Genomic DNA, 21247 nt, shown 5'->3' on the forward strand with positions numbered 1-21247 from the left:
GCCCACTATCAAACTATATACCATCACATTTAGGCACTAGCTAATTGAATAGTGTGTAATTGGCACACACATCTGGGTATATGCCAGTATTCTGGTCACTTACTGAATGTGCATTAATGATGTCTAAAGGTTGGCACCCTCTATATGGAAGTGTCCCATAGAAACATAGAAGATGACGGCAGAAAAGGGCTACAGCCCATCAAGTCTGCCCACTCTGCTTACCCACCCCCTGTCTATGCCCTAATGACCCAATTTCCTTATCTTGACCCTCGTAGGGATCCCACATGGGTATCCCATTTATTCTTAAAGTCTGGCACGCTGTCTGCCTCGATCACCTGCACTGGAAGCTTGTTCCAATGATCAACCACTCTCTCTGTGAAGAAATACTTTCTGGTGTCGCCATGAAATTTTTCGCCCCTGAGTTTGAGCGGGTGTCCTCTTGTGGCCGAGGGTCCCTTGAGAAAGAAAATATCATCTTCCACTTCGACACGTCCCGTGAGGTACTTAAATGTTTCGATCATGTCTCCCCTCTTCCTACGTTCCTCAAGAGTGTAGAGCTGCAATTTGTTCAGTCTCTCTTCGTACGAGAGACCCTTGAGCCCCGAGATCATCCTGGTGGCCGTCCGTTGAACCGATTCAATTCTGCGCACATCTTTACTGTAATGTGGCCTCCAGAATTGCACACAGACTCCAGATGAGGTCTCACCATGGCCCTGTACAACGGCATTATGACTTCAGGCTTTCGGCTGACGAAACTTCTATTGATACAACCCAATATCTGCCTTGCCTTAGATGAAGCCTTCTCCACTTGATTGGCAGTTTTCATGTCTGCACTGATGATTACTCCTAAATCTCGTTCTGCTGAAGTCCTAGTTAAAGTTTCTCCGTTCAAGAAGTACGTCCTGCATGGATTTCCGCTTCCGAGGTGCATGACCTTACATTTCTTAGCATTGAAGCCTAGCTGCCAGGTTGAGGACCAACTTTCCAATGTAAGCAGGTCCTGCGCCATATAATTCTGTAAACCGCATTCACTTACTATATTACATAGTTTGGCGTCATCGGCGAATAGTGTTATTTTACCTTGAAGCCCTTGAGTCAGATCCCCTATGAATATGTTGAAAAGGAGTGGACCCAGGACCGAGCCCTGCGGCACTCCACTGGTCACCTCCGATGTTTTAGAGAAGGTACCATTAACCACCACCCTCTGAAGTCTGCCACTCAGCCAATCATTGACCCATGCAGTTAGTGTCTCTCCTAACCCCATCGATTCCATCTTGCTTAGCAGCCTGCGGTGTGGGACACTGTCAAAAGCTTTCCTGAAGTCCAGGTACACGACGTCCAAAGACTCTCCCAAGTCCAACTTTCTTGTTACCCAGTCAAAGAAGCTGATGAGATTGGATTGGCAGGACCTACCCTTGGTGAATCCATGCTGACTGGGATCCCGAAGATTCCCTTCATTCAAGATCGTGTCCAATTTGCTTTTAATTAGTGTTTCCATGAGTTTGCACACTATTGATGTGAGACTCACCGGTCTATAATTCGCAGCTTCTGCCCTGCAACCCTTTTTATGCAGAGGAACGACATTAGCTAATTTCCAGTCCAGGGGAACTTTCCCCTTACTTAGGGAGAGATTGAATAGCTCAGCCAACGGTTTCGCCAGGACATCGCTCAATTCTCTGAGCATTCTTGGGTGCAAATTGTCTGGTCCCATGGCTTTGTTCACCTTGAGTCTTGCCAGTTCACTGTAAACTTCACCTGGTGTGAACTCAAAATTCTGAAACGGGTCTTCTGTGCTTTGTGTTGCCTTCAACTGGGGACCGTGTCCCGGTGCCTCACAGGTGAAGACTGAGCAGAAGTATTCATTCAGTAGTTCGGCTTTATCGGAATCTGCTTCCACGTAACTTCCATCCGGTCTTCTAAGGCGTACTATCCCGCCTGTGTTCCTTTTTCTGTCACTAATATACCTGAAGAAGGATTTGTCCCCCTTTTTAATGTTTTTTGCCAGAATTTCTTCCACTCGAAGTTTTGCCTCCCTAACTGCCATTTTGACCGCTGTAGACCTGGTCCTATATTCTACTTTTGCCTCTCTTTTCTCCGTGCGCTTGTAGGAGAGAAACGCTTTTTTCTTCTCCTTAATGAGGTGCGAGATCTCCACGGTGAACCATTGGGGTTTATTGTTTCTTTGTCGTTTATTTACTGATTTTATGAAGTGGCTAGTTGCTTCATGTATGGTTGATTTCAGTGTTAACCACTTAGCTTCTACATCATCGGTCTCCGCTTGGTCCTGCAGCGTCTGATGGACGAAATCTTCATGCTAAATAGTACTTCTACTTCAAAAGGCATATGAGTCCTGAATCAGTGGAGGAGTGTGGTGTAGTGGTTAGAGCTACAGCCTCAGCACTCTGAGGTTATAGGTTCAATTCAAACCCTGTATTGCTCCTTGTGACCATGGACAAATCACTTAATTCTCCACTGCCCTAGGTATATTAGATAGAATGTGAGCCCACCAGGACAGATAGGGAAAATGCTTGAGTACCTACCTGATTTGTAACCCGTTCTGAGCTCCTTGGGGAAGATGGTATAAAAAATCAATCAATAAATATTCACCTCTACTCACAAGTTTTTATTGAAGGCAGTTTCTCCTTCTACATGCTAGTTGAAGGTGTATTTATGATCTGCTCTGCTTTAGTTATGTTATTTTCGGGCTTTTGGACTCATTTTTAGAGGCTTATTGGTGCTACAGAGGTCCCCAGGTTCCCTGGGGCAGCTCTGCGTGGGTGAAGACTTTAATACAGTCTGACTGGCAGCCCGAAGAAACAAGCATCTGGAATATTTTTATATACTGTATTTTTCGCTCCATTAGACACACTTTTTTTCCCCAAAAAAGTGGATGGAAGTTAGGGTGCATCTTATGGAGCGAATACCCAAATTGCGCACGTGCACGCCCCCCCACCCCGTTAACTTATTCTAATGCGGCCGCCCTCCCTCGCTGGCCCTCTTCCTCCTTGCTGAGAGCTGGCTGCCTGATTCCCGCCGCTTCCTCCGAGAACTGCTGGCTGACTCCTCTTCCGTTCTCTTGCGTAGCAGCACACCAGGTTGCCTGCCTGGTCCCGCGCTGCTTCCCGTCTGGTGCAGTGGTGCACCTCCTCTGCCCCCCCCCCCACCTCTACACACTCCTTCTCCCCCCCCAACCTGCCATGCGCACGCCGCTTCCCTTCCTCCATACCTCTGGAACATTCCTGGCGCGAGCAGCAACCCCCAAGCTGCTGTTGTGCCAGTGTCGGCTCTTCCTCTGATATCACTTCCTAGACATGGGTCCAGGAAGAGATGTCAGAGGATGAGCCGACGCTAGCTCAACAGCAGGTTGGGCTGCTCATGCCAGGAACGTTACAGAGGTACGAGGGAAGAGAAGCATTATGCACGCGCGACAGTAGGGAGGGGGGGCGAGAGGAGGACATGTGAATGCATCCGGGGTGGACCGCCCCCCCCCCCATTACTACACCATTGACCTGTCGTAGTGGCATAAGTGTACCTATGTATCTTTATAAAATTGCTCCAGGAAATCTGCAGAAATTGCAGCTAAAGTGACACCATAGGCATTTATGCCTGCTTGGGAACAGGTGTAAATATTCACTCATAAAATACATTTGTGTATTTTATAAAGTACAAGGAAGTAAGGGGGGGTAATAGGATTTGATATACCGCTTTTCTTTCGTACTATCAAAGTGGTTTACAATTATTATGTACCTTCTCTGTCCCTAGTGGGCCCACAATCTTAAGTATTATACAAGTGTAAATCACATTCTGCCCAAAAGCCACCTCTGAACAGAGCTACACCTGGGTTGTATAAAAGTGCTTGTGTTGTGATCATCATATGTACTGTACTTAGATGCATATAAGACATATTTTGTGCACTTATACTATCACACATGCAAAGATGCCTTTATAGAATTACCCTCTTTGTGACTGAATTTTGCTTCTGAACAGAAAAAGTTGAATGCCACTCCTAGCCTACCCCAAAATATGCTCTTATTTTGGAAGGGATAAGTCTGGCCATATAGCAATTGAGGGGTCCTTTTACGAAGCTGTTTAAAAATTGGTCTTAGTATGTCCTTACGTGGGTCTTTCCCATACACCGAGGCCATTTTTACTGCAGAGATAAAAATGCCTTTTTTCTATTATTTTCATTAGTGGCTGTGTGCTTCCAAAGAGCAGGAACCACACTTTCTTAAAAAAACAAAAAACACACTTGCCAATTGTTTATTTGAATGATACATGTTCTTCAGTAAAATATTTATATTCATAAATGGTAAAGGACAGAGAATATATTTTTATGAGAGGTTTTTGAGCAATATTTTATATTGTGCAGCTGTAGAATGAATATGTCTGCAGACAAAGGCAATAAAATTTCATTGTTTTGTGTAGTGCATGATGAATGTTTCTCAGGAAATGGTTCAGTATGTTTTTCAATTGTGTTAATGTTAATTAGTAATCTCTGTCACATACAAATGTGAAACTTTGTTGTACATTATTAAATAGAAGTAGAATTAAAAAAAAAAATTAAGTGTCTCTATAGCACTACACAGTACTGCTTTGGTATGGCAGATTTGCCATAGATTCATTGAAGGTGTTTCTCTTTGTAGGGTTTTATATATTTCAATGTGCTTGGCAGTAGAGGGAGTTAGTGTTGCTGTCACTGAGAAAACATCAGAATTGAAATATTAACTCAATTCTGCACCCATTTTGGGGAGAATTTCAATGGTGCTACAGAACTGGAGGTGCAGGGTTTATAGTGTTCCATCCTGAATAGACACCAGACCACTCCCATAGAGGTAGAGTGCTTCTGTCAAATACTTTTAATGGAAGTTATACTGGGGTGCTTGAAACTGGCTAAGGATTTCTTTATTGAAAGGGATTGGGACTTGTATACCACCTTTTTGTAGTTATACAATCACACTCAAAGCGGTTTACATTCAAGCATTTTCCCTATCTGTCCTGGTAGACCCACAATCTATCTAATGTGCCTGGGGCAGTGGAGGATTATTTGTCTTGCCCAGGATCACAAGGAGCAGCATGGAGTTTGAACCCACAACCTCGGGTCCCTCCTCTGAGATCCTTTCTTCTATTCTCACTCCCTTTTTCCTGTTCTTTATGCTCAGCACCAATCACTAAATCATTTTTCCCTCCACCCCCAAAAAAAATAAAAGAAAGAAAAAACAGGGTAGTAGTTGGAAAGAAGGGGGAAAGAAAAAAAAAATGGAAGGGTGCTAATGAAGGCAGGAAAGGGGTCAGATTAGTCGATATGGCCCCAGTATCAAAAAGCAAAACAAACCATTAAAGAGGGAGAGAGAACAATGACAAAAAAGAGAATCTCCCTACGCCCCAACAGAAACAAAAGGGCGAGGGGGAGAGACAACCCAAACCGCTCATTATCAAATAAAACAGCAATGCAATTAAATTGATAATAGTTTAATTGCATTGTTGTTTTATTTGATAGTGAGTGGTTTGGGCTGTCTCTCCCCCTCGCCCTTTTGTTTCTATTGGGGCGTAGGGAGATTCTCTTTTTTGTCCCAGTACCAAAAAGGCATTCACTGCCCTTGTAGTGTTAGCAAGAGGAGAATCAAAATAGCAACCTTAAGCATGAGAAGATGCATATAAGGACCCGTTTTACCTGCTTTCCTGATACTTTATGAAATAAGAAACCATATTTAGCTTCCCAGAATGGAAATGAATTGCAATTGTATGATATTCTTTGTGGTGCTGAGCTTCTCCTTGTCTGATAGAAAAGAAATGTTTTTGAAGAATCAAAATCAAATGTTTTGTTTTGGGTGGTAGTGAAAAGGTTAAATTGACAAAGGAGTTTGCTCCTTGGTAAAGTTGGAGTTATTCCACTGATCTTATATCATGAACCCACATCCCTATTGTTATAAACTACACATGCTTTAATATTTTGTTTTGTATTTTTACAGGGAAAGCATTTCACAACTACATGGCAAAGGAAAATGTGTCCCCTAGATGCAGGTACGACAAGAAATCCATTCCTTGAGGTAGACAGAACATACCATCCTCTTCTACAAAACCACGCTAGTGTTTTTTAGCGCAGAGAGCTGCGCTGAATGGACTGCGCTGCTCCCAACGCCCATAGAGTTCCTTTGAGCGTCGAGAGCAGCGCAGGCCATTCAGCGTGGCTTCCGCGCTAAAAACTGCTAGTGCAGTTTCATAGAAGAGGGGGATAATTTTTGTTTTTGTTTACTGAAGAGAAAGAACTGCTGTGCCAAAATCATACAGTGAAATATATCTCTCAGTGATGTGGTTATTTATATTGAGGTAAAAGATGCTGCATCTTCTACACAAGGAAGTAGATAATAATATTTTATTTAGTTCACAACAATGATAATTAGAATTATAATAATATCAAATCCTAATTCACACCTGTTCTTCATGCATGCACAAATACACACACAATATTTGCTTCAATATTTTCAAACTGTGGAGATAATTCTGTAAATTGGTGCTAAAGTTTTAGGCCAAATAAAGGAGAAGAAAAGAATTTCTGCAGAAAATCCAAGGCAGAACACAGGCATTGTGCTAACATGGCCATGTTGGGTCAGCCCTCTAATAAAGACCTCATACTAGCACAGGGGTGGGCAACTCCAGTCCTTGAGGGCCGGAATCCAGTCGGATTTTCAGGATTTCCCCCAATGAATATGCATGAGATCTACTTGCATGCAATGCTTTCAATGCATATTCATTGGGGAAATCCTGAAAACCGACTGAATTCCAGCCCTCGAGGACCAGAGTTGCCCACCCCTGTACTAGCATCTGTGTTTTAGGGGTCTCCGTTTGTTTAGCCACATCTGCTTTATGTTTTGCAGGCACCACAAAAGGTTATGCTTAGTGCCAATTCTGTAAAGGTTTAAAGGCATGCCTAACCTGTTATAGAATACTGGCACAAAGCCATTTAGACATGGTCATTTCGGTCATCTCAAGAGTAGGTATAATTGAAAATGCCTACCTGTAACATGCAGCATGTGTAACTGATAATATCTATCATTTGCATGTGATTCTTGGCAAAATCACCTATATCACAATACAGTGCCTGCTCCTTCCCCGCTCCCCCTGCCGTGCACGCCTTCACATACTTCAACTCCTCTCATATGTGGAAAGGCTAAAAAGGTTAGGGCCCTTTAGCATGGAAAAGAGACAGCCGAGGGAGGATATGAATGAGATCTACAAAATCCTGAGTGGTGTTGAACGGGTCAGTGGCTGCCTTAAAAGTGACTGCCAATCGCAGGTCAATCAAGTGACAGTGCCGGGTACAGAATCGCGCCTAAGGCAAAGGTAGGTGCCGGAAATGTAGGCCAGGGTTTTCCAGGCCTATATTTCTGGCCCCTACCTTTGATGTGAATCACACCTCTGTAGGTTCTTTAGGCACAGTGGCATTAGGCGGCCTAAAGCACCTATGGAAATGCACTTCCTGCGCCGAATTTGTAGACGCCAGTAGGCACCTTGAAACTCAGTTAAAACATTGTTTAAACAGCGTTTTATAATAATAATAATAACTTTATTTATATATACCACCATACCACAAACAATTCTAAGCGATTTACAAGGGAAGAGACTGTATACAGACAGCGACATTACAGAGAACTTTTGAAATTACATTGGCATGTTACTTAGCTTGGGCGCCTACCAGCACCTAAAAAAATCAGTGCCAGTTAGAAAATCCAGGCCTTAGTGTTTAAGGAATTTTTTCAGGGCACCCCTAGGCCATACATTTCCTCTCAGGTCTTCTTCCCTCTCCCCACAGCAGCATGGAGTTCTATCTCTGTGGGCAAAGATGCCAGCTGAAGTGGTCTGCTGCTCCAGCACTGAGCTCCATGCTGCCTGAGAACATTGGCGACATGCTTCAGCTGCTGACACAGGAACTCCCGCATATGCTCAATTTATACCAACCAAGCGAGGGAGTGCCGGCATTGGTGGCTAAAGCATGCCACTGACTTTCTCAAGCAACATGGAGTTCAGGGCTCAGGTAGCGAACCGCTTTAGTTTCCGAGGCTTAAGCATCCGCGCTAGCCATTTCACAGGTGCCAGAATTTTGGAAGGGGTCTAGTGGCTCACCTGTGAGTTCTCTGTGGTACACCAGTGTTTTGTGGTGCACATTTTGGGAACCAATGGTTTAAGATTTTTAAAAATTGTACAAAGGCCATTCACTTAATGCTTCTGAGTTCTGATTTGGTTGTCAAATATCAGTGTTTGCCAACTATTTTGAATGCCTCTATTTACAAAAGGTAATCCTGTGACCAACATTTTTGAGGATGAAGAAGTTCGACAAGATTCGTTCAAAACTTGGCCGAAGGATGCACATGCAGATCCAACTGCTCTTGCTAAAGCTGGATTTTTCTACATTGGTTAGTAGATTCTTGTGTATATAGCAATGGAGAAGAGTTATTTTGTGAGAAAGGGACTGGGAGAGGAATGAAGAATGTGATGAAACTTCATCTTTCTGCAGGGATAGTGGTAGCACTTGTGTAAATTGACACCCCATTTGAAGCACCGCAAGGACGCACTTAGCACCAATTCTCCAAAACCAATTCACCAAAACCTAGAAGCAAGTACCACATACATATATAAAATGCAATAATATAATGTCTTAAAGGCATGCCTAAACTGTTACAGAGTGCTAGGGAAAAGCCTCATTGGAATACCAAAAGTTAGGTGCACCTGCTTACGAGAAGGTCAGTGGCTGGCATAAGTGGGTGTGCCTAAGTGCACCATGCAATGCACATGCAACTGATAGAATTATATAGGTTATGTACATTACTTAGTGACACACCCATATTCCACCCACATATATGGTCCCTGACAATATCCCCAGGATTCTATATATGTGACTAAAGTTGCATGTGCAAATTTGGCCGGGCAGCCAAATTGTGCACACAATTTATAAAGTGTCAATCAGTGCCACTATGGTCGCCAACAAGCAATTATTGGCACTAATTGGCACCAATTTGAATTTAGGTGCACAACTTCTTAAGCGTATCCTATAAAGTGTTGCATGTAAATTCTAATGCATGCTCCTGAAACAGGGGCATAGGCAGGCTGTGAGTGTTCCTATAAATTATGTGCACTGTTATAAAATATACCTAATCCACACAGAATTTAGGTGTGGGCATTTACTCCATGTTTTAACTGGCATAAAAGGTTGTGCTTAAATTTTAGTCATATTCTATAAACCACACCTAACTTTAGGCATGCTTTAAAGAATAGTGCTAGGCATGGGGATTTTCTGCACTGATTTTTCCGGCACCATATATAGAATCTGGCCCTAAATGTTACAGAATAATGTCTGGTAGTTAGGGGCAGCCAGCACTGATTTGCATAACTGCCGATTATTGGCATCTATCACACACATAAATGCTACTTACTCCCATAAATTAAGATCCGGTTTGTAGAATAGCCCTTAGTGAATTTAATACATCTGTGTAGAGAAAAGAATTGAGATAAATCATTTATAAATTGCAACTCTCTATTTTTTTAGGCACTTCAGACAATGTTCAGTGCTTTTCTTGTGGTCTTCGTATTCACTCATTCGAACCAGGAGACGATGTGTGGGCTGAACATATGAAGTTTAAATCCAAGTAAAGTACTCTAACAGCATTTGATTAGATGATTGAATTGATTCTCTACACACTGCTAAAAAAAAGTTTTGTTTTCATCTACTTGTTTGGTTGGTTTTTTTTGTTTTGTTTTTTTAAATCTCCAGAAATGTTCATGTCCTTTCCCAGTCTCAAAGAAAAATACAGTGGAACCTTGGTTTACGAGCATAATTCGTTCCAGAAGCATGCTCGTAAACCAAATTGCTCGTATATCAAAGCGAGTTTCCCCATAGGAAGTAAGGGAAACTCGCTTGATTCGTGTGTCCCCCCCGAGGCTACTGGTGCTGCTCCACCTTACCCCCCCCACCCCCGAGGCCACCAGCGCTGCTCCACACACCCCCTGAAAACCAGCATCACCCCCCGCTCGTGCCTCTCCCCCCCCCCGGCGATCCGGCATCCCCCAAACACAGTCCCCCGTGATCCAGTATCTACCCAAACACAATCCCTTACCCTGATCTGGCACCAGCACCAACGCACAGGACATGCCGGTCCCGGTGCCCAAAGATCCTCCCTCTTGCCTGGGCTAGGCCTTGAGCATCTGCATATGCTCAAGGCCTTCTGGTTCTCGCTCGCTCCGAGGGTCACTGGAGGTTGGTGCTCTTCCTGCCCTGGAAGGGGGGGGGGTTCAGGGGTAAGTGACTCCTTTGAGTGGTACGTCCTTGGGCTTTAGTTGGCAAAGCTGATGTCCTTGGGTCCTTCTGATTGGGACCAGTCACCTAGCCAGGTGGGGTTCCAGTCTCAGGAGATTTCTTTGCCATCCCTAGGCTTCAGGCTTCTAGCTTCTGACTTCCTAGTCTCCTCTGTGTTGACCCTAGCCTGCAGGGGGATTCTGGCCTCAGCAAGTCCTGGCCTCTGATTTCTTGAGGGCCCAACTATGTTACCAGCTGTTAAGAATAGAACATAAGAATAGCCTTATTGGGTCAGACCAATGGTCCATCTAGCCCAGTATCCTGTCTTCAAAGAGCCAATAATTCCAAGAGATTAGCTTGCTTTGTATGTTATACTTTCTCCTCTTGGTGACAAGCTGTGGTGCTGTCTATGGGACATGGCTCCATCTATCTGTCTTGGACCCTGGGTGAGGAATGCTATCCCCTGCCTAGCTATGTTTAAAAATAAAATGTAGTAGTTCTAACCAAAGAAAGGCCAGGCCCTAGTTAGCCTGGGTGTCCGGTCTGTTTGTCATTACATTGCTTCCAGTTGACCACAGCCTCCTAGTGCAAATCTGAGGGCACTTAGCTTCTGCCTTCTGTTCTTCATTTTAGTCCAATCTTCTGTTTTACAATGCAATTTTACCATGCCTTTAGTGGACCCTGCCTCTTCTGGGTGTTGGCTACTCCATTCTCAAGTTTCTTTGCCTGTGACCCATTCTGGAATAGCTATCTGCAGGAGTTCCAGTATTCCTTTGGCATATTGCTGCTGTTGCCTTTTGTTTGGCTGTGCTGGGATTTACTTTCCAGCTCCAGGGTTGGCATCAGGCCTTGGTAGTTGCTGAGTTGTTAAGACAACGCAGAGCTGGTGCCTGCTCATTTCATGCCCATCCATCCAATTGAGGGCTGTCTGGATCACAAGTGCCAACCTAACATGAGAGTGACTACTTTCTCATCTTCTTGTGAAGATGGGACTTGTCTCGATTTTACAGGTCTTCTTTTCTCCACTGTACCCTCCGATCTGGCATACACAGGTGGCTTTTGAAGGATGTCTGCCTGCGTGGTTCCAATTGCCACTGTCCACAGCTGTGACCTTAGGTGTCACCTAGAGAGATCTTCCCATACAGGGGCTGTGAGGTAACTGTATTTATAGACCACAGCCGTTGAGCTTGCCAGAGGGGCCTTGACTATGTGCTAATCAGTTTTTCATCAGAGATGATAGTTGCCTGTATTGCAGTTGCCAAAGCCTATTCTTTCAAGCAGTGAGTGGTTACTTCAACTGCAGGAACATTGGATGCATTTTCTGACTTTAGCACCTTACTAGGGAGCACTGCCCAACACATCTGTGGCTGTTGTGCTCTGAGCTGTTTGCATGTATGTTTCCAGTGCTGTTTTTGCTACCTTGCAAGCTCCTCATTTGCTGCAGTGCATGGCACCTTATGCCTGTTCAGCTCAATTTCATCTTGGGATAAGCTTCATCTATGGACTAGCTCCCTTTTGGAGAGAGAGCGTGGCACCTCCTACATGTTTTGGTTCGGCTCCTTCTATGGATCAGCCCCCTTTTGAGATGTAGAGCAAAGCACCTCCTGCCTGTTCGGCTTGGCCCCATCTAGGGTCCAGTTCCTTCTGGACAGGTAGCATATGGCGCCTCTTGCCTATTTGGTGCGACTACATTTCTGCCTCCACTCCACTGGGGAGTCTGGAGGAGGAGTCTCCTCCCTTTCAGCACTGTTCCATCTATGGCTCGGCTCCATTTCTGGATGCACAGTGGGGTACTTTCAGCTGGTGTTATGGCTTCTTCCATGGCTTACCTCCAGCTCTGGAATTAGAGCATGGCATGGTGTCTAATGCTTCTTTTGGGCAGCTGCATCTCTAGATGCAGAACAAAGAGCCTTTGGCCTATTCAACATGGCTCCTTTGCTGAATGTAGAGTGCAGCTAAGGCTGCATCGATGCCACAGCTCCCGTGCTTGACGTAGGGTGCAGCATTAGCTGCAGGTATGCTACTGCTCCATCACTGGATGCAGAGTGCAGCTCCAGCTGCAAGTGTGCCATGACTCCATCACTGGAAGTGGAGTGCAGTTCTTGCTGCATGAGTGCCATGGCTCTATTGCTGGATGTGGAGCACAGCTCTGGCTACATCTGTGTCATGACTCCATAGCTGGATGTGGAGTGCGGTTCTTGCTGCATGAGTGCCATGGCTCCTGTGGTGAATGTGGAGCACAGCTCTGGCTGCATCTGTGCCACAGATCCTTCGCTAGATGTAGAGTGCAGCCCTGGCTGCGTGTAGGCCCAGGCTCCATCTCTGGATGTAGAGCGCAGCTTCATCTACTGGGTTGGCATTGACTCTTAGTTTTGGCACTCCTTCATCTCTGGATGTACAGAGCAGTTTTGACACTGCTCCTTCTCTGGATGTACAGAGCGGCTTTGGCTACCTGTCTGTTATTGCTCCATTTCTAGATGTAGAGCGCAGCTCCGGCTGCCTTTTTTTCACTGCTCTATCGCTGGACGTAGAATGCTGCTCTGACTGACCATTTGTCATGGGTTCATCTTTGGCCTACAGCGCAGATCTGGCTACTGGTTGGGCATGGCTCAATCTCCGGATGTAGTGAGTAGCCCCACCGGGCTGAACAATACAGTTCCTTCACCGGATGCCAAGCAATGCTAGGAATTATTAGAAAATGGATGGTTAACAAAACTAAGAATGTTATAATGCCTCTATATCGCTCAATAATACAACCTCACCTTGAGTATTTTATTCTGTTCTGGTCTCCTTATCTCAAAAAAGATAAAGCAGCACTAGAAAAAGTTCAAAGAGCAATCAAGATGATAAAGGGGATGGAACTCCTCTCGTATGAGGAAAGACTAGAGAGGTTAGGGCTGTTCAGCTTGAAAATGAGACGGCTGAGGGGAGATATGATTGAAGTCTATAAAATCCTGAATGGTGTAGAATGGGTAAAAATGGATCGATTTTTTTTATTTTATCAAAATTTACAAAGACTAGGAGACACTCGATGAAGTTACAGAGTAATACTTTTAAAACCAATAGGAGGAAATATTTTTTCACTCAGAGTTAAGCTCTGTAACGTGTTGCCAGAGGATGTGGTAAGAGCAGTTAATGTAGATGGTTTTAAAAAAGGTTTGGACAAGTTCCTGGAGGAAAGTCCATAGTCTGCTGTTGAGAAAGACATTGGTTAGTAGCATGGAATGCTGCTACTATTTGGGTTTTTGCCAGGTACTTTTGACTTGGATTGGCCTCCACGAAGATGGAATACTGGGCTAGATGGACAATTGGTCTGACCCAGTAAGGCTATTCTTATGTGGCTCCAATGCTGGTTGTAGAACGTGGATCCATTTAACAGTGGCTCCATGGTTACATGCCTGATGCTGCTCCTTCACCCTAGGTTGCATGGGCCTCCATCACTTGTGACTGGGTGAGGCTCATGCAGGCAGCTCTGTCCCTAGCTGTTGCATGTGGCCCTTGGCCAATCTGCCACGCAGGTCTACCTTTAGCCATCTCTGGAGTGCACATTCTTCACTAGCTAGCATGTGAGTTGCCTTCCTGAGGAATCAAGTGCCTATCCATGACACATGACATAGGGCCTGCACATCTTTTTATTTGATGGCCGCCTAGGATTTGGGTGCCACTCATTTGGGTTGAGCTCCTTCAAGTGGGAGGCGCTTCAGTTATCCTTAGAGACAGGGGTTTTGCTGTGACCCTTGTGCTACTTGGAGGATGCAGGAATGCTTCGTTTGGTATCTCTGTCTTTTTACATTCTGTTCAATGTCCCACCCTACTGAGGACTGCTTTGCTACATCCCACGTCTCTGGATTCATCTGCTGCTAATGACAAAGAAGGAAAAATTATGTTCTTACCTGATAATTTTCTTTCATTTAGTCACAGCAGATGAATCCAGAGTCTCACCCTTTTCTGGTCATTTCTGTTTTTCCCTTTGCTCTATAGAAATTGACCTGCTGAGCTGCCTGGATGAGGATTCGACAACTGTGAGGAGGGAGTTATTGGCCAACTAGATTTCATTTGTTCCTGATGCTTTGTTATGAGAAATACTGGATTACCAGTGAGCATACTATTCTATGTATGACAGAGCTCAACTTGGTTCTCTCTATCTCCGCCTGCTGGTGGATGGACTTAACCACTTGTCCCTGGATTCATCTGCTGTGACTAAAGGAAAGAAAATTATCAGCTAAGCTGCCTTGTCCACCATACAATCTGGCTTCCAAACAGGCCACAGCACAGAGTCAGTGCTACTGGATATCATAGATGACAGGTAAGAACATAAAAACATAAGAAATGCCTCTGCTTGGTCAGACCCGAGGTCCATCGTGCCCAGCAGTCCGCTCACGCGGTGGCCCAGCAGGTCCAGGACCTGTGCAGTAATCTTCTATTTATACCCCTCTATCCTCTTTTCCAGTAGGAATTTGTCTAATCCTTTCTTGAACCCCAGTACCGTACTCTGCCCAATCACATCCGCTGGAAGCGCATTCCAGGTGTCCACCACACTTTGGGTAAAAAAGAACTTCCTAGTATTTGTTTTGAATCTGTCTCCTATCAACTTTTCCGAGTGCCCTCTTGTTCTTTTATTATTCGAAAGTTTGAAGAATCTGTCCCTCTCTACTCTCTCTATGCCCTTCATGATCTTATAAGTCTCTATCATATCCCCTCTAAGTCTCCTCTTCTCCAGGGAAAAGAGACCCAGCTTCTCCAATCTCTCAGCATATGACAGGTTTTCCATACCTTTTATCAGAAGCGTCGCTCTCCTCTGAACCCTCTCGACTAACGCCATATCCTTCTTAAGGTACGGCGACCAATACTTGACAAAGGCAGCGATGCCTTACTGGTCCTACTTGACCTCAGCGCTGCCTTTGACACTGTCGACCACCACTTCCTTTTATCCAGACTCTGTGACCTTGGAATCAAGGACTCTGCCCTCCAGTGGTTCACCTCCGTCCTTCACCAAAGAACCCAAGCAGTCCTACTAGGGCCACACAAATCTGACCCCAAACCTATCAAATACGGTGTTCCTCAAGGCACCCTTCTATCTCCCCTCCTATTTAACCTCTACATCAGACCTGTCATTGATATAGCCCAGAAGTACAACATTAAAATCCACACCTACGCCAAAGACATCCAGCTACTCCTCCCACTAGGCAAAAACTGATCATCCCAAATTGCCAACCTCCAACTCTGCCTTTCTGACTTGAAAACCTGGATGACTAACAACAAACTACAGCTGAACACCTCCAAGACTGAACTTTTATGGATCAGGAAAAAATCTACCAAATACACACCCCCAACACTATCCTGGGATTCCACCTCACTAACAGCAGCAGATCAGGTACGCAGCCTAGGAGTAACTTTAGACAGCCACCTGTCCCTGTCCACCCACATATCTCAAGTAGTTTCTACCTCCTTCTACTACCTCTGCCAACTGAAATGGATCAAACCCTACATCTCCAAACCAGACCTAGCCCAACTCCTCTATGCCTATGTTCTTTCCAGGATGGATTACTGCAACTCCCTATTTAACGGAGTGGCCAAAAAAGATCTCAAACACCTCCAGCGTGTACAAAACGCAGCAATCCACCTCCTACACAGCCTCAACTACCGTGACCCCATCTCCCTAGCTTCCGATCAACTGCGCATTCAAGGCCCTGGTAGTAGCACATAAAAGAATTTATGCCACCACCCCAGCTTACATAGGATCCAAGCTAACCCTATACATCCCCACCCACCTCCTCCGCTCTGAAACGGAGAAACACCTATGCATCCCCCCAGTAAGGTCTCTCCTGTCAGAAACTGCCCGCAAATGCTGTTACAGCTACTTCATCCCCCAACTCTGGAACCAACTCCTCCCGTAAATCAGATTACAGAACTCATTGATGACCTTCCGGAAGGCTGTAAAGACCCTCCTCTTCAACTAAAATTCCAACTGCAATCAACCCCCACCTCCCCCCTAAAATTCCCCCTTCCTCCTGCACTCATTTCTCCATTCTTAACTTATACTTAAGTTGCTGCATAGTCTTTGTACTGTCCAAATGTATTCCACTGTGAATGTTTGCTTGTAACCCGTTCTGAGATACTGGGAGGACGGGATAGAAATCAAATTAAATAAATAAATAAAATAATTATTCCTTAAGATGTATGGTGATGTATGACATTTTAATATTTTTATAGGTGCAAATATTTGTCTAATTCGATGTCAGTAGAAGGAAAACAAGCTTTATGTGACAGAAGAGATGCACTACCTGCACAGGTAACAGTTTTTCAAATGTCACTACAAAATCATCTGTACAGTGCCTTTTAAAAGTCTACACCCTTGTACACTTTTTACATTTAGCTGTGTAAAAAAAATAGTAAAATACATTAAAATGGGAATTTATTTCACTGATCTACAAAACATACTCTACACTTTGAACATGACAGAAAAATTACAGAAAAAGTAATTTTGATAAGAAACTAAAAATCCCTTAAACTAGTACTTGATGGAAGCCCCTTTTGCAGCAATAAATGACATGAGCACTTTAGGATAAGTGTCTACCAAATTTCCGCAGTGGGATAATGTAAATTTTGATCAGTGGTTGTTAGAAAATCATCCCATAGTCTAGGCAATTATTTTTTAATTGGAATGCTCTCAGTGGTACCAAGTTGAAGACAAAAAATGTATTTGAATTCCAGAAAGCTTGGGACAAGTACATAGAACATAAGAATAGTCATACTGGGCCAGACCAATAGTCCATCTGGCCCCATATCCTATTTCTGCAGTGGCCAATCCAGGTCATAAGTACCTGACAAAACCCCAGATTGTAGCAACATTCCATGCTACCAATCCCAGGACAAGCAGTGGCTTCCCTTATGTCTACCTCAATAGCAGACAATGGACTTTTCCTCCAGGAACTTGTCTACCCTTTTATAAACCCAGTTACATTAGCCGCTGTTATCACATCCTCTGGCAACTTAACTATCCTCTGAATAAAATAATATATATTTCCTCCTGTTAGTTTAAAAGTATTTCCCTGTAACTTCATTGAGTGTCTCCTAGTCTATGTAATTTTTGATGAAGTAAAAATTGATTCATTTGTACCCATTCTACACCAGCTGTCTCTTTTCCAAGCTGAAGAGCCTTAACCTCTTTCGCCTTTCCTTTTAAGAAAGGAGTTCCATCCCCTATATCATCTTGGTCACTCTTCTTTGAACCTTTTCTAATTCCACTGTATATTTTTTGAGACAGATGACTAGAATTGAACAAAGTACTCAAGGTGAGGATGCACCATGGAGTGATACAAAACCATTATAATATTCTTAATCTTATTTACCATCCTTTTTCTAATAATTCCTAGCATCTAGTTTGCTTTTTTGGCTTCTGCAGCACATTGGGCAAAAGGTTTCAGTATATTGTCTATGATGAAACCTAGATCTTTTTCTTGGGTGCTGATCCCTAAGGTGGACCCTAGCATCAGATAACTATAATTAGGATTATTTTTCCCAATATGTATCGCTTTGCATTTATCCACATTAAATTTCATCTGCCATTTGGATGTCATAGGATCTCTAAGGGAGTGAAAGGGAGAGTATATGGCATGGATGGGCAGACTGGGTAGGCCTTCATTTTTCTCTGTTTCTACATATTATCTTTAATTTTTAAAAAAAGCATTCAAGATTTGTATAGAAGGTCCTGCAACTTGATCTCGGTTACATAAGAGACATTCTATTCTGTTCTATACTATAGTTTATTTTCTGCTTTATTTCCTATTGAATTCAAGGCAGATTAAAGCATAAAATATCTTCAACAAAGTGAAGTGAGGATACAATTGTAATTCAACTAAACTGTATAAATAGAAATAAACTATTGTCTTTTTTTTTTTAATTTTCTTTATTGATATTTTGAACTTGACAATGTATACATTTGCAAAATCAAAAGAATACTGTATGAAAATACATTCTTAACATCAGAATTATTACAAGAAATATTTTAAATCCCTTCTTAACCTATAATAATAATGAAGTATACTTAATTATCAATATTATCAAATATTATGAAATTTATACCTCTCAATAATTAAAACACCCCCACCCCCCAACCCCCCCTGGATGTGTATAGAAATCTAACATAAAGAAAAGACATCATTTTAATTATAACGCGAGAAAATTAGTTAATGGATCCCAAATCCCCTTAAAAGATTTAATAAACCCTAGACGTTCTGCCATAATCTTTTCATATTTATATGTTGCACATACAGTTGCCCACCAAAAACTAAAATTAATCCTATCATGATGTTTCCAATTAGACGTAATAATTTGAACCCCTATTCCTGATAAAATCATAAAAAGACGACTATTATTTTTATTCAAAGTGGGTCTATCCTGAAGAATCGTTCCAGAAATTATTGCTTCATATGTCAAAGGAATAGAGGATTGAAGAATATTGTTAATTTGCCCCCATATCGACTTCCAAAAGCCAAGTATCAATGGACAAAAAAACAAAAGGTGATCCAAAGTCCCAATATCAATATGACAATGCCAACATCTATTAGATATAGAACTATCTACTTTATTCAACCGAACTGGAGTCCAAAAAATCCTATGTAATAAAAACAACCATGTTTGTCTCATAGATGCCAACATTGTACACTTTAATCTCCAAGTCCAAATTCGTGACCAACGAGAAACAGAAATATGCTGTTTTAACTCGATACTCCAAATGTCTCTAAGACTATTTTTAGGTTTTTTATTTAAAAATCCAGAAATCAATTTATACCACTGGGCAGCCTGATGTCCTATTAGATCTGTTTGGTAGCAAAGGATTTGCAAGCTGAAATAAGTTTTTAAATTTTTCCATTCAGGGAACCTCTTCTGAATTGCCTGCTTCAACTGCAAGCACCTATAATGTTGAGTATTCGAAATTCCAAATGACTGCTGCAGTTGTGAAAACTCAAGCAGATTACCATTAGAAATAAGATCATCCAATGTCCTGATATTTACTTGCATCCAATTCTTCCAAGCGATCCCAGCACCGCCTATTTGAATCTTGGAGTTTAACCATAAGGACTGTAAAGTAGAATTCATTATTGGTACCTCTGTTAATTTATCAATAAATTTAATTGTTTTCCAAGTATCCAATAAAATTATGTTGTCCTTAGCATATTTATGAAATCTGATACTTAATACATGTGGAAGTCTCATAGGGGACACCAATTTCCGTTCCAGATATAACCAATCTGGTTGATGATCTATAAACTCAGGGAGGATCCAAAACATACCTTGACGCAATATATAGGCTTGATGGTACCTATAAAAGTTTGGAAAATTTACCCCACCCTCCACAATTGGTTTTTGCAATGATACTAAAGCAATTCTTGGTTTTTTCCCAAGCCAAACAAATTTAGTTAGAATATTATTTAATTTTTTGTAAAAGGACTCTTGAAAATAAACTGGTAACATACTCATTTGGTAACAAACTATAGGCAAAATCATCATCTTTACTGTTTGAACTCTCCACCACCAAGATATATGCAAAGGATTCCATTGCTCACACAACTCTGTAATCTTTAGTAATAAGGATTTATCCCAGGACAAGCAGGCATGATATTCTCACATGTGGGTGACGTCATCTACGGAGCCCCAGCGCGGACAGCTTTTCAAGCAAACTTGATTGAAGTTTCAAGTTTGCTATGCTGCACCACGCATGTGCATGCCTTCTTGCCCACTAGAGGGCGCATCCCTACCTCGTGGTCCTCAGTTCAGTTTTTTCCGCGGAGCCAGAAGCCCTGTGGAATTTGTGCTCTCTACTTTTTTGCCTTCTAACACCGCGTCTGAGTCGTTTTTTCTCGGTCACTGTGCTTGCTTTATTTTTTTATTCGTTCGTGTGTTCGGTAATCGTCAAAAAAAAAAAGGATTTTTTCGTTCGGCTCCGGGGGCTCCCTGTAGCCGCGGCCGCGGGACCTCGTTACGTTCCCGGCCGTTTTTCGATTTCATGTCCCGTCCTTTGACGGGCTTTAAAAAGTGCACCCGGTGCGATCGGCTACTTTCAATTACCGTTCCCCACCGGTGGTGCTTACTTTGCCTGGGTCCCGAGCACCCCACCGATTCCTGTCCTCGGTGCTCGACTTTTCAGCCAAGAGCTCTCCGCCGCCGTCGTGCCAGAATGGCGGAGCTCTTTGCTGTGGACCCTGCGGCGCAGGCCTCGACGTTGGCCTCGGCTTCGGCCCCGGCCTTGACCTCGGCCTCGACTCCCTCAACCTCGCCGAGACATCCTGCTTCGTCGAAGCCGGCGTCCTCGACTTCGAAGTCGACGGGGGGTAAGTCCTCGCTTCCTTCCTCAGTTCCACCTTCGAAGAAGCCACCCTCGGGTTCCTCGACGGGGGCGGGTGGGTCGTCTTCGGCCCCGCCCCGAGCGTCGAAGTCGGGTGCCCCGCGGGAATACTTGAGACCGAGGTCGCCCTCGAGGGAGCACCCGCCGGCCGTGGATCTACCGGCCATGATGGGGGTTCCAGTTTTTCAGGACTTGCTCCGTGCCCTCATTGCCTCGGAGCTGTCCCGCGCCCTCGCGCATCTGCAGCTGGCTTCGGCCTCGAGTGCCCCAGCTTCAGCGGCCTCGGTCTCGGTGCCCTCGACTTCGGCCCCCGGGGTGGCTCCGGCCTCGACCCCTACCTTGCCCTTGACCTCGGTCGACCAGCCGGAGCGGAGTGTGCGGCCTCGGGATAAGGTGCGGAGAGTTCGGAGGATCTCTTCCACTTCTTCCTCGTCGAGGTCTTCCCGGGGCTCCTCGCCCTCGGGTCGGCCTCAGGCGAAGCGCCGGGCGAGGAAGCCCAAGTGTCCTCGGGGGTCTCCTCAGAGGCGCGGTCGCTCCTCGCCGACTGGGGCTGAGACGCTGCGTGTCTCAGAACTCCGCCTCGATAATCCGAGGTTGTTCCGTTCCTCCGA

General features: G+C 44.1%; 1 protein-coding gene across 3 annotated transcripts in view; it reads left to right on the forward strand.

Annotated features, from left to right (window-relative positions):
- The window catches only part of NAIP (NLR family apoptosis inhibitory protein), an 85590-nt gene that overhangs the window by 14856 nt on the left and 49487 nt on the right, over positions 1–21247 (forward strand). For all 3 annotated transcript variants that reach the window (XM_033928796.1, XM_033928884.1, XM_033928723.1), the window contains 4 exons: positions 5970–6021; positions 8292–8411; positions 9542–9641; positions 16502–16580. In XM_033928796.1, coding sequence (XP_033784687.1) covers positions 5970–6021; positions 8292–8411; positions 9542–9641; positions 16502–16580 — 351 coding nt within the window. The remainder of the gene's footprint in view (positions 1–5969; positions 6022–8291; positions 8412–9541; positions 9642–16501; positions 16581–21247) is intronic.

The sequence above is a fragment of the Geotrypetes seraphini genome, chromosome 1, assembly GCF_902459505.1.
Source record: "Geotrypetes seraphini chromosome 1, aGeoSer1.1, whole genome shotgun sequence".
NCBI classification, from domain to species: Eukaryota; Metazoa; Chordata; class Amphibia; order Gymnophiona; family Dermophiidae; genus Geotrypetes; species Geotrypetes seraphini.